Source organism: Chamaea fasciata, unplaced genomic scaffold (genome assembly GCF_029207755.1).
Source record: "Chamaea fasciata isolate MVZ Bird 193981 ecotype frontalis unplaced genomic scaffold, bChaFas1.0.hap1 SCAF_18, whole genome shotgun sequence".
In the NCBI taxonomy this organism is placed as follows: Eukaryota; Metazoa; Chordata; class Aves; order Passeriformes; family Sylviidae; genus Chamaea; species Chamaea fasciata.
In genome coordinates this window covers 11,932,317-11,947,923 of record NW_027094103.1, presented here as the reverse complement: position 1 = coordinate 11,947,923, position 15,607 = coordinate 11,932,317, and the positions used below count along the sequence as shown (strand labels likewise).

Here is a 15,607-nt window from a genome sequence, read left to right as displayed (position 1 = left end):
CCATCCCTGCTGCCAGGGCTGGTGCCCAGGAGAGCAGGCTCGTGGTGGGGCTGTCTGCCTTGAGTGAGGCTACAGTCTTCTACCCGTAATTATGCAGAATGCAATTAATTTCTTTTGCTGCTTTTTGTCCCAGGTATGCCTCAAGAACATTTTGGTAAGCTGATGCCTCCTGCTCACCAGCAACCAATGGCAGGCAGGAGGGCATTGGCCAAATCATCCTTTTGGCTGCTGATGTAGAGTGGTTTTAGCAGTTTCAATGATCCTTTCTCTCCTGAAAATCTTACCACTTGGGTTTAATTCTGTAAGACTTTATAATGCCACAGTGCTCCAAGGTCAGCAGATTTTATTGCTCATGAAGACAAAAATATTAAGCTCTGGCTCAGAGTTCTCTGTTGTGTGATGAATTTTTCCAGGGGGCAGGTCCCTGGGCAGACTTGGCTGGTTCCTATTAACAGTCAGGTGGGCGGTGACGGTGACACCTGTGAACCCCGAGGTCTGCTGTGGGGTGTACACTGACAGCAGGGCTGCTGCCTGCCCTGTGTGGGATGATGCCAGAACAGGCTCCCTGCGTGCTTACATCTCTCTTAGCATCCTTGAAGTCACTTCTAAACTGCACCAAAGCCTTGTGTCCTCCTGAGTGTACAGTAAATGCAGGAACTGGAAGCCTCTCCTGGTGATGCCGTGGTAAGGCACCTGCTGCAGGCTTTGCAGCTGGGGCAGGGCTGGTTTTGGCCACGGCCATTTGCCTGGGGCCTGAGCCCCACCACGGCCAGGGTGACTCCTGCAGCTGCTTGGGGGGACTCTTTCAAAGTGCTCGTGTGCAGATCAGACCCTGTGTGGGTGCACCGGGCCCCAGCCAGGAGTCTGCACACCTACAGCTGCATCAGTGCTTTTGAGGACCAGCCAGCAGTGGGGGGTAGGTGAAACTTTTGGAAACCCTTCACAGGGCTGGATGTGGGGGCAAGCAGCAGGGCCGTGTGCCAGCCTTTGGCAAGACAATCCTTGGGAAACTCATCCTACCCTGAGACGGTGTGAGAGGTGCTTGATGCTGGAGAGCTACGTGAGCCTGACCCCTGGAGCTGAAATTCCTTCCCTGCCCTGGGGGAGCTTTCCCCAGGGTTTGCCAAGCCCCTCTGGTTCTGCCAGGAGCCCAGACCCCAGCCCACTCTTGCTCCTCAGGTCTGGGGCTCCGCTCCCTGTTTTAGGCAGCTGGGGATTTTCTCTCTCCCTTATCCCAAAATAGCTAAAACTACCTCTTTTATCTGAACCTCTGAAAATCCATCTCCTCATCCCCATCGCTGTCAGGTATTTGGCTTTAGCAGCTCAGCCCGCGGTGCCGGCAGCACGCAGTGATCTGGATTTATTGGACTGTCAGTAACCCCCCTGAACAGCCTGGCTTTGCGAGGAAGTGCTGTTTACTGAAAATGTCATCTTTTATTTAGATTCCTGCTACAGCCAACCCATGTCTTTTTTTTCAGGCCTGTTTAATTAGTAACCACTGCACAGCCCCTGACACGTGTTCCTGGGTGGGTTTTTTGTTGTTGTTTTTTTTTTTTTGCCTTTAATGAGCACTAGGTAGCCTGGCCGGGGGCGGGAGGGGACGAGGAAGGGCTCCTCTGCGGCAGGGAGGGGAGGGAAGCGAGAGCACGACGAGGAGCCAAGGGCAGCTCAACTCTAATGATCACATGCTCGTCAAGCGATGAATCCTAGAAAGGGCATCTCTGCGTGCGTGCCGGTTTGCCCGCCCTCCTCCTCCTCCTCCTCCTCCTCCTGGCAGGGCAGGCGCGCAGAGGTACCGGGCACAGTCCCCCCGCCTGGCACCCGCAGGGGTCAGGGCTCTGGGTCACTTCCTGGGCACAGCTCGGATGCTTTAAACTCATGATAACGCCAGTGCCGGAGCTCTTCGCCCACGGGTTTTTCCTGCGGGTCCAGAGGCTGAGCTGAACCTTTCCACCCACTCTCAGGCAGGGATGGGATTTGTGACGGCTCTGTGGAGGTTTGAGAAGGGGTTTTAGCAGAGGGGAGAGCTGGAGAGCAGAGAGCTGTGACTTGTAACCGATGGCACAAATAACTTTTTTTTTTCTTCTTCCTCTCCCCTTTCCTCCCTTGCAGAAGAAGGCGGAGGCTGCCCACAGGATCCTGGAAGGGCTGGGTCCCCAAGTGGAGCTGGTGAGTGTCACCTCTGGCTGCGGGCAGCGGGAGCCAGGTTTGGAGGGGTTCCTGGGCGGTGAGCGATCGCAGCACCCTCTGTGTGTGTGTGTGTGTGTGTCAGAAGGAAGTGTGCTGCTGGCCCGGACCTCTTGCTGGCACCGCACCAAAGCAGGAAGCAAAGTGTCTGAGATGAGTACTGAAACGCAGGCAGACACATGCACAGAGCCCTCCTCGGAGCGGCTTAACCCTTCGGCTCCCTCCTCGCGCCCTGTGGTGCAGCTGGAGGGTGGAAGGGGCTCTGGCACTGTCTGCCTCCACTTGGCATGCTGATGGCTTTGCCAGCAGTGTGGGTCACCTCGAGGTGCTGTGTGCAGGGATGGGTGCTTGGACTCTCCTCTGTCCCACCCACTGAAAATGGAGGAGGACGCTGAAGGGCGCTCTGTGAGCACAGCGCGGCTGCAGCTGCCGCAACCTGCAGGTATCAGGACTCGCACACTTCCTATTTCGGTCTCTCTGATGCACAGGGAAGCTGAGAAAACTACTTAGAACAAATTGTCAATTTTGGGCTGCTCCCTCATCTGGAAAAATCCATCCAGATGGATGGATAGGTCAAAGGACAGACTGCTGGAGGGGCAGCTGGAAACAACCCCCTGGGGGCTGAGTCCTGGAGAAGGGTGTCTGGAGAAGGTGCATTGGCAGTGATGCTGCTGGAAGGATCAGACCCAGTCTGACAGAGAATCTGCTTTGCACCAGCCGTGGGATGCAGTGGAGGGAGCCGTCTGTATGCGATGGGAGCAGGCAGCTCACAGGCTTCGACAGCTGTAATTTGCCCTTGCCTTGTGGGGGTGGTACTAATTGCTGTCTTCCCCTGTGCATAAGGGAGAGGTCACACGTGACAAAGCCCACTTCCTTGTTGGGCAGGTGACACTCATTATTATTCTTCTGAGTCACCGGGGTCAAACCCTTTGCTCCTTCTGCTCTGAAGATGGGCAGTGCCCAGGGTCGGTGCTTCCTCATCCGAAAGATGTTGCATTTTCTTTCCTTCCTCCTCCCTTGTTTGGGTTTGGTTGGTTTTTTTTTTTTTCCCTCTGTTTTTCCTTTTTTCGGTTTGTTGATGTTTTCTCCTTGAGTGTTGACACTGCATGGTGAGGCTGTAACAGACCTTTCCCTGTCTCCCTGCCTTACTCATCAGAGGGCAGGGGAAAAGGGGAAACCTCACTGAGAAAACCCAGCTGGGCTCTGTGTGCATCCTGCAGACTGTCTGGTCCATCTGCCGTGGGAGAGGCACTTCCTATGGCCCAGCACCAATGCTGTGTCAGGCACAGCAGTGCCCAGGACCTGCCAACGGCCCACGAGAGACAAGATGAATAGTCACAGCTTCTTCTGAGCTGGAAAGGAAGCAGCTCCAGGAAGAAGAGCATGCTCTTCCCTGATGCTCATGCCTGTTCCACTATGTCACACACCACGTACTCCAGCCTTGGAGCTGCCACAGCCCACGGGTCTCCTACAGGGAGGTTGAGCATCCTGGTGCCAGTCCAGTCTCTGCAGGAAGAGGTGTGGCTGTCACCAGCAGGGTTGTGTGTTGCTGTTGGCTCTGCTGGGATGTCCTGTTCTGGCTGTTCAGAGCTTGGTGCCTTTGGAGCTGTGGTGGTGCTGGATGCTCAGCAATGGGCAGCGTGCCTGAGCTCGTGGGGTGAGGTGAGAGGTTGGAATTGGTCAGGTGTGGCACCAGTACTGGGTGCTCCTGGCAGATTGGAGCAGGAGGATTTGGAGGAAGCAGGGATCCAGTTTGGGTCCTGGGTAGCTGGTGCTCCCCTCTGGGTCAGGAGGAGGTTATGACTCAGTACACCAGGGCTCTGCTCATTTCATCCCTGCCAGTGTAGTGGTACCATTTAAAAAATGTCCGCGTGTTTTCCCCAGGGGAAAATGTTTTTGAGATGCGCAATCTGAACCCTGCAGTGTCCAGAAAGCAATTGAGACCTTTCATTCTGTTTTATTTCTAAAGAGCTTTCAGTAAATCCAGGGCTTTTCCAGTAATAGCTTTGCATTGCAATTATGTTTGTCTAAAATGTCATCCTCCATAGAAATGCATTACTTGTTCCTAACCCTGGAGAAACACTGGATGTGTTTTGAACATCACCGTACCTATCCAACTTGTGAGCTTTACTTCTGCTTACTTGCTGGGAAAGGTGGAATTAGGAGTTGTGGATGGCTCTGAGGGCAGATGCTGTTTCTCAGTCCCTGCCCTGCTGAGAATAAAGTTTCTTAAAGTATTTAGTGTGTAAGTTCTCTGTGAGTGAGTAGAACTTGTCCCCTGGGCTTCCTCCACTGCATGGGGCCGAGTTATGGTGCTGAGGCTATTGTGCAGATAGAAATCTCTTTGAGATGCTGGTGTCATGTGGATCTTGGGTTTGGGTCCCAGAATTCCATATTTCTGAGTGTTTGGGCATTTCTTTTAAAACACTCTAAGTGTTCATATCATTTATAGGTTCTACTGGAGAGGAATCATTAGCTTTTGGTCAGTTGGTTGGCAGCAGGGCGTCTGTGATGTCCATGTGCACGTGAGCGTTTTCTAACCCAGGTCCAAACCAAAGTGTTAATTCCACTGCTTCTCCCAGGAGGAAGGTCTCTGTGACCTGCGACACGCAAGCTTCTTTGCTTTGATATTTATGAGCAAGGAGGGAAGAGAGACACACATTTCGCAGAATTTCCAGTTCCTGCAGTCCTCTTCTAAAAGGCAGTTGCTGGTCAAGGCCTCCCAGCGGTTGCTCCAGCTTTCCAGGGTGACTGGGGATGTGATGCTCTGGAGCTGCAGCTCTGTGGTGCAGACCTGCCTCTCTTGAGCTACGTGATGAGACGGATGTCTGTGTTCCTCTGCGCTTTCCAAGCATGAAGTGCACAGCCAGCTCTGATCCTGGAGCTTGAACCAGCAGATCTGAGAGGATTCGTGATAGAACCACCCCTAGGGAAGGGATACCACTGAGAATGTCTTCTTCATGAGGACCTGCTCGTCCCTCTCAACTGCCCTGGCTCTGCCAGCACAGCGTGGCCAGCACAGCTGTCTCCTGGCAGGTGTCCCCTCGCCAGGTAACAGACACCTGGACACTGCTGTCAGTCCCGCATCCCTCCTGGAACACTGTGGTTCATCTCCCTGTGCCTGCCTGCCTGCCTGGGGATTACGTGCCTCTGCCTGCCCCTTCCGCCTGGGGATTACGTGTGCTTTCACAGAGAAGAGGGACATGTCCAAGGGCAGCCGGGAAGAGCAGCTGATGACCTGCTGGTGATGGAGCAGGGAGAGCTACACAGTCTCTGTTCTGTGTGGATTGATGTGGCTGTCCTGTGTGGCAGCAGAGTGGTGAAGCAGAATCTGTGTTTTACAGAGAAGTGGAAACAGGCTGTGTGGAAAAACAAGCTTCTGTGCCGAGCACCTGTGATGGTGATAGGGAGATACCACAGAGGATGTGGGAGTAACACCTTCTTCAAACTGGAGGGGAAAAGGACCCGTCTTCGTTTACAGGTCCCGTCGCCTCCAGTGCTGCTCACCTGGTTGAGCAGATGCTTGGCAGATGTTTTGGTCTTTTCCTGTGTTTAATCTGAGATGAAATTGGGTAGACCCAGAGCACAGCCTCAGCCCCACTGCCCACAGGAGGGTGAGCTGCTGTGTGTATGCATGGTCAGGATGCTACCTCCAGCCAGGCCATCACATGTCCCTCTGCCTGTGTTGGTCACTGATGTTAGATGCTCACAGCTGGTTTGGGGAAGGTTTGTGGATGAACTGCTTGAGTACTTGGTGATGTTTTTGTGGTCAGACCTGAGCTGTGCTCTTTAGGTGATGGTTGGACTGTGGCAAGCTTTTGGTTATCCCAGTCTCAGACATGTTCACAACAGCTTAAAACAATGAACAGAAGTGTTGAAGGGCTAAATCCTGAGCACCCTGTCAGCCTGCTGATGTGGACACAACTGGTAGCAGCCCCTGGCGTGTGTGCTGAGCTGTTAATTACGATGGGTGGGATTGAGCCTGGTCTCTGTAGCATCTCTCCCTTCCAGAGGTGGGACCCTCCAGGTTCCCCAGGTAAATCCCTGCGAAGGCAGAGGTAGCAGGGCAGTGACCGGGGATGGATCCAACTCTCCTGACTCCCCACTGAGGTCCCTGCCATAATCACCCACTGAGGATGTTGGGCTCAGAGCAATCCTGGGGAAAACACATTTGTCTGCTGGAGCCCACTTGCCCCTCCTGAGGGACAGATGAGCATCGCTGTACTCAGAGATGCTGGGGGTCTGCGGTGACACGCCTGGGGACCTGGCAATGCTGAAAACCCCGGGGGCAAACACTTGTCCTGCCTGCAGTTGCCTGTGCCTGTCTCCCTGGGAAGGCTCAGGCAGGCTTTTACCGCGTAGACATAACAACTCTCAGCTCACAGACTGTCTCTCCCCGCTCCCCTCGCCCCGCTTTCCCCTCGCCTCCCCCGTGTCGTATGTTCCCGAGGCGCAGTGCGTTTTTTAATCGGTGAATACCAGCCGCGTTTATCTGGCCGCCGTGGCGGATGGCTCGCCGGGAGCCGGCCGCCTCGGGCGCTGCCTGCCCTCCCACGGGCTGAGCCGGCATGCAGCGGGACTCGGGCGGCGCCGCCGGCAGCCCGCGCCTCCCTCCGGTCCGGCCGGCGGCGGGGCTGGGGGCACGGGGCTGGGGGGAACGGGGCTGGGGGCACCGGGCTGGGGGCACGGGGCTGGGGGAACGGGGCTGGGGGCACGGGGCTGGGGGCACGGGGCTGGGGGAACGGGGCTGGGGGCACGGGGCTGGGGGCACGGGGCTGGGGGCACGGGGCTGGGGGCACGGGGCTGGGGGCACGGGGCTGGGGGCACCAGGCTGGGGGCACGGGGATGGGGGCACGGGGCTGGGGGCACGGGGCTGGGGGCACGGGGCTGGGGGAACGGGGCTGGCCACCTGCACCCGGCCATACAGCGGCTGCTCGGGGGGGGGTTTAACTTCCTAAATGTCACACCGCGCCGTTTATGCCTTCCTTTCTCTTCTTTATTTCAGCCGTTATACAACCAGCCTTCAGACACCAGGCAGTACCATGAAAACATTAAAATGTAAGTATGCGGCAATAAAGCTATTTTAAATGTCAGGTTGGGCAGTGGGCTGGAGCAGGGGGGCAGGAGGGGTGCCGGCTTGCTCCCAGACCCCAATTAAAGCTGCCGAGGAATTGTGAGCATCCGATTAGAGCTGCTCTGGGTGCCTGGAGCACAAACCGGCTCCAGGAGCTGCAGGTTAAGGTGGATGCTGAAGGTGCTGTTTGATTTTCTCGGGGTGGGGTGGATGTGGGTCCTTGATGTTTTCCCAGACAGCACTTACCTTAAGTGCTTTCTTCTGTGTTTCACCCGTACTGAAATATGAAATCAGCTGCCTCTGTGTGTGTGTGTGTGTTTGCATGCGGGAAAGATGAGGTAAAATGAAAAGTTGCAATTACAATTAGATTTTCATGAAGGACCTCTTGAATGTCTAATAACAACTGGTTATTTCAAAGATACTTACTGAGACTTAGCAATCATCTAATTTGACTTATCACCTCAATACATGATTTAATCATCAGCATGTGTTTAATAACCACAGTGACTTCCTGAACATAGAAGAACTATAACAGATAATGAGAATAGCGATAATTGTGATTATTGTTGGAAATTTAAATAGTCAAACCAGATCTGAAACTTTTTTATCTGCCTTGAATGAACTGATGATTGCTCTGAGCTGCCTGCAGCGTGTCTATTTTGGTACCAGCTCGGTCAGCTGGTGATAATCATCTTTAATAATCTATTAACAAAAGTTAATAATCTCTTGCTTTTCAGCGCTATGTTAATTGATCCCGGGGGTTTAGAAGGGAAGAGTTGCCGTACCTTTGCTCTAGGGGAGCATGGTAGGAGGTGGCAATGTTTAGGGGCTCTGTGTCCCCAAGGGCTGCAGGGAGGAGGGTTTGGTGACGTGACCCCGCTGTTCTCTGCCAGGCCCCGCTCCATTCCTGCCCCACCCAGAGCTTCCTGTGTCATCCCAGCAATGCACTCCCTGCAAAACATTCGAACCCAGCATCTCCCCCAGCCTCTCCCCCAGGGCTCAGGGGGTCCCTGTTGTTTCTGGGGGCTGATGGTTGATAAACCACCTCGTGTGGCCCAAGGACGTGCTCCCTGCACTGCTGGTTGTGTCTCACCCCTGGCTCTGATGGGGGCTGGAAGCCACCGGCTCTCAGGGACGCTCTCTTGCCTTGAAGGGCCCCACAGCCGTCCCGGTGCAGGTGCTGAAGGTGGCAATTTCAAGCTGATCGCTTGCGTTGTCCTTGAAAGAACGAGTTAAAAGTATATTCAGATACTTCACCCACTCTCCATTCCGCTGCCAATATTTGTGGGTTTGTGATCACATTTTCCTGTGATTTAAACCATTTCCTGTCCTGGGTTGCTGCTTGAAGGACGGGTGCAAACAAGAGAGAACTGACCGCGCAGGTCAGGAGTAAACCGTTTGTAAGAGGTGAAGCCCCATCAAACCAGCCAGCAGGGCAGGTGTTCCCCTCCATCCCTGCCTCTGCAGGCATCTGCAGGGTTATCCCCACCCCAGGCAGTGACAGTGCCCATGTGGCTGTAGCAGTGGCAGTGACAGACCAAGGAGAGGTTGGAACAGGCAGGCTTGGGGTTAATGTTCGCTGTGATTAATGCTGCAAAAATACGGGAAGGAAACCACACATTTTAATGAAAAGCCTCCGTCTCCTCCTTCCAGAAACCTGGCAATTAGCAGCCTTCAGCTGGTTATTGATGCCAGCCGAGCACAGTTTACAGATCTAGGTCAGTGAAAGGGCCCTGAGCAATCTGGGCTCCAGATGTTGGCTGTTTATGGCCGTGGGTCTGTCTTGGGGGTCCTTGGGTCTGGTCTGCACTTTGCTACTTGTTGGTGGACACGCAGAGAAATTGGTGTTTCTTTTCTCCCATCTCTCCATCCATGCTGCACGTTAAAGGACATTTTGATGCTTGGGAGGCAGATAGGGAATGAAGATTTTGGAGATTCTGCCAAGCAAATGATTCAGGGTCCTTTGACCAAGGGCAAAAGATATAAGACTTCTCTGTTTTGACCGAGCTACGCTTGGATGTTCACATCTGATGTACAACTTTTCCACAAGCTGAATTTGAAGATATTTTTTGTCTTTTCCTTGTTCTTGATATGTTTGTGCCTTTCTGCTCCAGAAGAGCAGCTTCTGCTCCATAGCCTGGAGGTGGCTGTTTCCATAGAAGATGGAGTAAATCCTCAGGGTGCTGGGAGACACCAGCCAGATGCATTAGAGCATCAGGACAGCTGCCAGGACACCACAGGTTATATTTTGCCAAGGTGTAATTGAATGCAGATCCTCCAGAAGAGCTTCACCCGATGCAGATTTTAGCCATGATGAAAAAACCTTTTGGCAGATTGCTGGGAAATCATCTGGGTTGTGATTCTGTCCACAAATCCTCACGGCATCCTGGCTGTGCTGTGCCAATTGGAAACTGTCCCCATGTGAAGCTGGAGCCTCATGGGTACAAGGTGGCCAAGCTGTTACTGTCACAAATACCTTCCATAGCTTTTTTGTTGTTGTTTTTAAACGCTTCTTAGTGTGAATTTTTTTATTCTCAGTTGAATGTTTGCAAGTGTCAGTGGGAAGGCATTTGAATATCAGAGAGCCAGGATTCCTCGATTTCTCCACAGCTATACTCTCTGCCTTGCAACACTCATTTAATTCTCCCTTCTTGTTTGCTTTGCTTTTCAGCTGGGATGAGTCACGTATGCTAATAGAGCTGACTGGGGAGTTACCGGGAGAATTTCTACTCTTACTAAAATGTTACCGGTCTCTTATATTCAGGGAGTTTTATGGCCTGTCTCCTATTCAGTGCAGTTAAAATTAATTTCATGCCCCAGTTCATTCCAGTGTTTGCAGCTTCAAAAGCTTTTAAGTCCTATTTAGCTGCCTGGCTGTGCTCCGTTCCTCGTCTGCGCGGTCCCTTTGGTTCACCTGTGAGTGCAGGCTTCGAGCAAACATGGTTAATTTTGTATGCTACATCTGCTGCGGGATCCGAGGCACCCTTGAGTGGTTTGTTCCAAAGATTTGACCTACCTTTGATGGGACCGTGTCCTTTCTGTTTGAAATATCTGCATTGTCGGAGAGAAGGGCTCTGCCACTTCTGCTCATCAAGAAGGAGGAGGGCATGATGGCTTTTAGTGCCCTCATTTCATAGGGATGGGCTGAGCTTTGCCCCTGTGGCTGGCTTGGCCCTTGCTGTTTTTCAAGGCGAGGATTTTTTGGCTTTGCAACAGACCGAAAAGTTTCTTTAAGATGCATCACAGCCCTCAGCACAGCTGGAAACCACTCAAGTGATTCTGCATCAGTCGAGGAGGCTACAAAGACCCTTTTTCTACATTTTGATGAAATACAACAAGTGCAGAATATGCTGGTGCGCCAGTGAAGCACCAGTGCCTCTGGTCAGGGTCTTTATTTCAGTGCTTTGCCAGCTGGTTGTGCAAGGATGAGAGCTGCCCTTCCCACCCTGCCACTGTAGCGACTCTGCGTATTCCCCAGACTCCAGCTCCAAAGATATTAACCTTCTTTCCTCCAAGTGTTTGAAAAATGACAAGATGTTGTTCACATGAGCAGGATCAATTACCTGCTGTCTGTCTGAAGAGATATTCTCCAAGGGGGCCTTCGTCTCTGCGGCGGGAGATTCCTGCTCGGTCAGCCGTGAAAAACAGCCCGGCAGGACTCTCCTCCCCCCGTTCCCAAAGCAGTCATCTTGCAATCGTGTTCTGTGAGACTTGTGTTTGAAAAGCAAAATGTGAGCTTGCCTGAGCCTTGAAAAAGCAGACAAAAAGCAAAGTGAATGGCTCAGGGTAAGTGCATGCAAGGTGCTGTTTACAGGGTTTGCTTTAAGCCTCCCCTGCAGGAACTTCTCCTTGCTTTACGCTGAAATTCAGGAATGTTGGGGTGAAACCAGGCCGTGTCCCCTCAAGATGCTTAGAGAGGTGGTGGAGAACCTCTCTGAATTTACAGTTAAAACAGATGGAGAGCTTGATGTGATTTGGGTTTTCTCACGTGCCCAGATCCAGCAGCAGCAGAGCTGAGCGCACTGTTAATACTTGCACATCTGGGTTCCTGTCTGCAGCTGAGAGCTTCTTGGGGAGAGGGCAGGAAATCTGCCTCTGCAGAATCAAAATCTGAAGTCAGGATTTTCAGAGAGGTTTCAGGGCTTCTGAATCTCTTTTTGTTTTCCAAGTGCCCCTCCAAAAGAGCAGAACAGCTGTCTTCTGAAAATCTCAAACTGTGGCTTTCCGAATCACTTGTCACACTGGGAAATTTAAGTCATCTTTTCATTACTTGCTGTTTAGGGGATTTAGTAGCACTGGATTGCCTCTAAATTCATAGTTGAAGCCTGACATGTAACACAAATGTTCTTTCAAACCCTGTCATTACTAATGCATTCTCTTTCAGGTCTTTTTATTAGTGCTTGTAGACATTTTCCTCATTAGAAATTCACCTAGCAGCTCCCTGCTCATCCCATTCAAGGTTTCTCATCTCTTTTATTCTCTATTGGCATGCACCAAGGCAGCAGATTACCTAGTGATGAATTACTAAATGATGGAGACACACACTGCTACCTTCTGCTTCTTCCTCTTGCCAGTAAAAAGCCAGTACTGGTTTGGGGAGGGTTGTTTTGCAACATTTGGGCTTGTGTTGTCAGCTGGGGATTCAGGGCAAGGCAGAGGTGTTTCTGGGCACCAACAGCCTGCCTGACTGCACATCCAGAGTTACAAACCTCTGCCACTTCACCCTCAGAGGCACTGATGGTGCTGGGGGTTTTGTCAATCCCAATGCTCAAGGGCTCTGGGGTAAATAACTAAAGATCTGCTTTGCTTTTCTTCCCCAGAAAGTGTTTCTAAATATTGCAAGGAACTGCTCTGAACAGCTGGCTTTCCAGAAGCGTGCCCTGCCTTGGGGTTAGTAGGTTACAGTGTGTTAGCAGCTGGAGCTGTGTGCTCCAGCCATTTCAGAGCAAGCCAGGGAATGAGTGCAGTGACCTGTGAACAGGGTGAGCTGCTCCCTGCCCTCCCTGCAGGGCGTCCTGTGGCTGCAGGGAATCCGTGCCTGCAGCTTGGGATCCTGGCACCAGCCATGCACGGGGGCAGGGACAGCAGGGGGGAGGACAGAGCTGTTCTGGTCTCCATTGCCTCTAGGCAGGTTTCACCTCGGAGCGTTCTTGCTGTGCTGCTCAGGTCTCCCGCTTTGCAGATCTCTCGTCCCCCTGTGCTTTGTTTGGCTGGAGCTCCCAGGAGCTTCCTCGGTTTCCTCCCCTCGCCTGTGCTGTCCGTCTTGCTGTACAACGGCTTTGCCAGCTGCTCGCTGCCTCCTTCCCATCTCTCTTTGCAGTTTGGTCCCTACTTTGTTTGCCCTGGCTGATGAAAGACGTTCCTGTGTAATTAAACACCCCTGATCAGTTTTTGCTCAAATAGCAAACTTCCTTTCATCTCATCTTGCACCGGTTGAAGGTCTCCACAGGCTTGGCCAGGTGTGCTGCCGTGCATCAGCCCTTTGTGTCCTTTGGGAGCCTTTTCCCTTGGCAGCGTGCACACGTGGGTACGCAGCAGCCCCGACACGCATGCGTGCACCCACATCCTTTTAACGTCGCGGCCTCCGGAAGGATCGTGGCCAAGTCCTCCCTGTGGACCTGGGCCAAGGAGCTCAAAAGCCACAGTTACAGGTTCTCTCCTTGACTGGCTCCATTGGGAAAGGCGTGAAACAAAAGGAACCTTGGGCCAAGGCAGTGAAGGTGGAAGCAGCTGCTCCCACAGGGCTCGCTTTGCTTTGCTCCGGGTGGGAGATGGGTTTTGCTCGGCAGTTTGGAGAGTGCCTCTGAGAACTGTGCTCCTGTGTGGGGCTCACCAGTCAGGGCAGGGGGAAGAGCATGAGTTCTGCAACACAGGGAAGTCAGGAATGGAGATGGGTTCCGTCCAGTAGATGAATTGTCGACCACAAGGATGGGGATGTGCCATCTGGCAGCCTCCAGACACCAGCTCACCAGAAGCTGGGGGGCTGCTCTGTGTCCATCCCAGCCTGCCCAGTCCTTGGGGACACTGCCGAGGGTAAAGCAGGGAGCTCACATGTCCTCCCCACCCGGCGTGGTGTGGCATGCCAGCCCAGCAATACTTGAAACTGCCCACAAGAGTCACTGTTGCTTTATCTAAGTGGCACCCATCCCTCCTGCCTGGGAGCTGCCCGATTTCTTCCCCCCTGTGCGGTTCAGGTCTCCATCCCTGACGCTTTCCTCGTGCCCCAGAAAACCGCAGGACTCAGGCAGGGGAGGAGGAGAAGGGAGGAAGGCTGGCACCTTGCACGAGCAGCCTTTGCCATGTGCCACTCCACAGTGGTTATTTCCGTGCCCGGCTCCCAGCGGACAGCCCTGGCCTTCCCCTGTGCACAGCGGTTGTGCTGGGCTCCGTGATTTGCCCAGGGAGCGCAGCGTGTGCTTGGGAGACACGTGGCCCGAATTAACCTCGCTGCAAAACGGTTTCTAAGTAACAGCAGTACATGTAGCAAGATAAACTGTGAAGCCTATTTATATTTACCAAGATTGTATTAACCTTTGAAAGGTTGACCTTATGCAAAAAAAACAAAACAAAACAAAGAGATAAAGTGGCAAAAACATTCAGGGCATGAGGGGGTTTGTTGTTGTTTTAATCCTTTCACTCTTTGATTACTTCAGCCTTGGTGGTGGTAAACATGCGCTGGCTTTCAAGGCATTCCTGATTTTTGCAGCTGCAGAGCCATTAAGCCTTTGCCTGCATTTGCAGTTTCAAGGTCAGCCATGATGCACAACTCAAGGCAACCCATCAGCTGCGTAAGAGCTGCTCATTTCCTTCATTTGCTCTCCTGTTTTCGAAGAACTTGTGCGGCAGATCCAGCAGCAGCAGCGTGTCAAAGCCCCGTGTTGCTCCTGGATGTCACCCAGGGTGACAGGGGGAGGGCAGGGGTTGATTTAGCTGCGCTGACCCCAAGGGACAGTCCATGACCCCTTGCTGGGGACCATCCCACACATGCTGGTCCTTAGCACTACCCCAAAGGTTTCCTTGTGTTAGAGCTTCCATTGGAATTAGGAACAAACAAACAAGGGGGATGTGTTGGTTGGGCACGGTGGCCGTGGCAAAGAGCTGAAGCCTTGGAAGGAAATGTGTCTGACAGGGTCCTGCAGGAGGGTTTGCTGCCCACTGAGGCACCACGCAGTGCTGGGGCCACTGAGGAGAGCTCACGGTGAGATGTGAAGGGATGCAGGAGCATGTGAGGAGCTGGGGCAGGCAAACAAGTGCTGGAGGGACCTTGTGCTTGCTGTGGGATCACTGTCGTTCCTGTGAGTGCCCATGCATGGTTCAGTGGTGTAGCAAGAAGAGAGTTTAAGAAGGGAAAAATCTCGATGCTTTCTGCAATGTTCTCCATTCCTAAACTTAGCCAGGACTGCCCCCAATCCTCTCTAAGTGAGCTGGGCCCTCTGCCCTGTCTCATCCCAAATAACCCCGTTAGCTGCTAATTATGCTGAGGGATTTACAAGGGGTGGAGGGTGGTTTTTCCTTCCTGCTAGCCACGCAGGAGGGGAATGAGGAAGCAGCAAGGGTGTCTCTTCATTCAGCTAAATCCCACAGAACATGCCTACATGAGACTGCTAAGCTCCTGATCAGTAATTACACACTGCAGCTCTGCCTTTAATCGGGATAAAAGACTTAAGGAAACTCCTTTGCCCCTGGTCTTTACCTTTTACCTAGAGATTTTATTGCTGTGAATACTAGCAAGAGGAACAACCACAGGAGCTCAGCTCTGGGGTTCATGCAGGCTCTGGAAGCTCCTGCAGCCTTTTCAGCTCTGTTCTGCTCTCGTGCTGCTTCTCTTTGAGCAGTTCTTTCATGCTGCCTTTAGAAAGTAGAAGGAAGAAGAAGGTGAGGGGGTGTCTGGGCAGACGCCGGGGTGGTTGGGGTTGCTGCGGTGGCTGGTTTCCCCCTTGAGGTCCTAATTCTGCAAGTGGCTGAACTCTTCCTGGCTGGTTGTTTGCAGCTTTGTTGGGCACGGCTCCAAGGAAGCAAGAGGTCAGGAGATAAGTGCTGCAAGTCCTGCTGTGATCCTGCCTCCTCATCAGGGCCTCAGAGCCCAGGGGTGAACGTGTGTGTGCTGACATCCCCATCGCTGCTGGCCTGGGCACCGGGCTGTCCCTGGTGGTCTCTGCTCGGGGGGTGCCACCTCCTGCCATGCAGGGCTTGGCCTGAGCCCCCCAGCTCTTGGGCACCCACTGGGGTTTTGCAGAACAGCCTGAAATTAATGAAGGAACAGCCTGACCCATTGATAGATGCAGAGCTGAGCGTCTGCCCACGTGTGGTGCTGAGAACACGGGGAAGGTTTGCAGCGGGACTTTG

At 53.0% G+C, this 15,607-nt stretch overlaps 1 protein-coding gene across 11 annotated transcripts in view; it reads left to right on the top strand.

Annotated features, from left to right (window-relative positions):
• The window catches only part of NCOR2 (nuclear receptor corepressor 2), a 227,097-nt gene that overhangs the window by 126,516 nt on the left and 84,974 nt on the right, over positions 1 to 15,607 (top strand). For all 11 annotated transcript variants that reach the window (XM_066199392.1, XM_066199388.1, XM_066199391.1 and 8 more), the window contains exons 7-8: positions 2,113 to 2,169; positions 7,193 to 7,245. In XM_066199392.1, the coding sequence (XP_066055489.1) occupies positions 2,113 to 2,169; positions 7,193 to 7,245 (110 nt within the window). The remainder of the gene's footprint in view (positions 1 to 2,112; positions 2,170 to 7,192; positions 7,246 to 15,607) is intronic.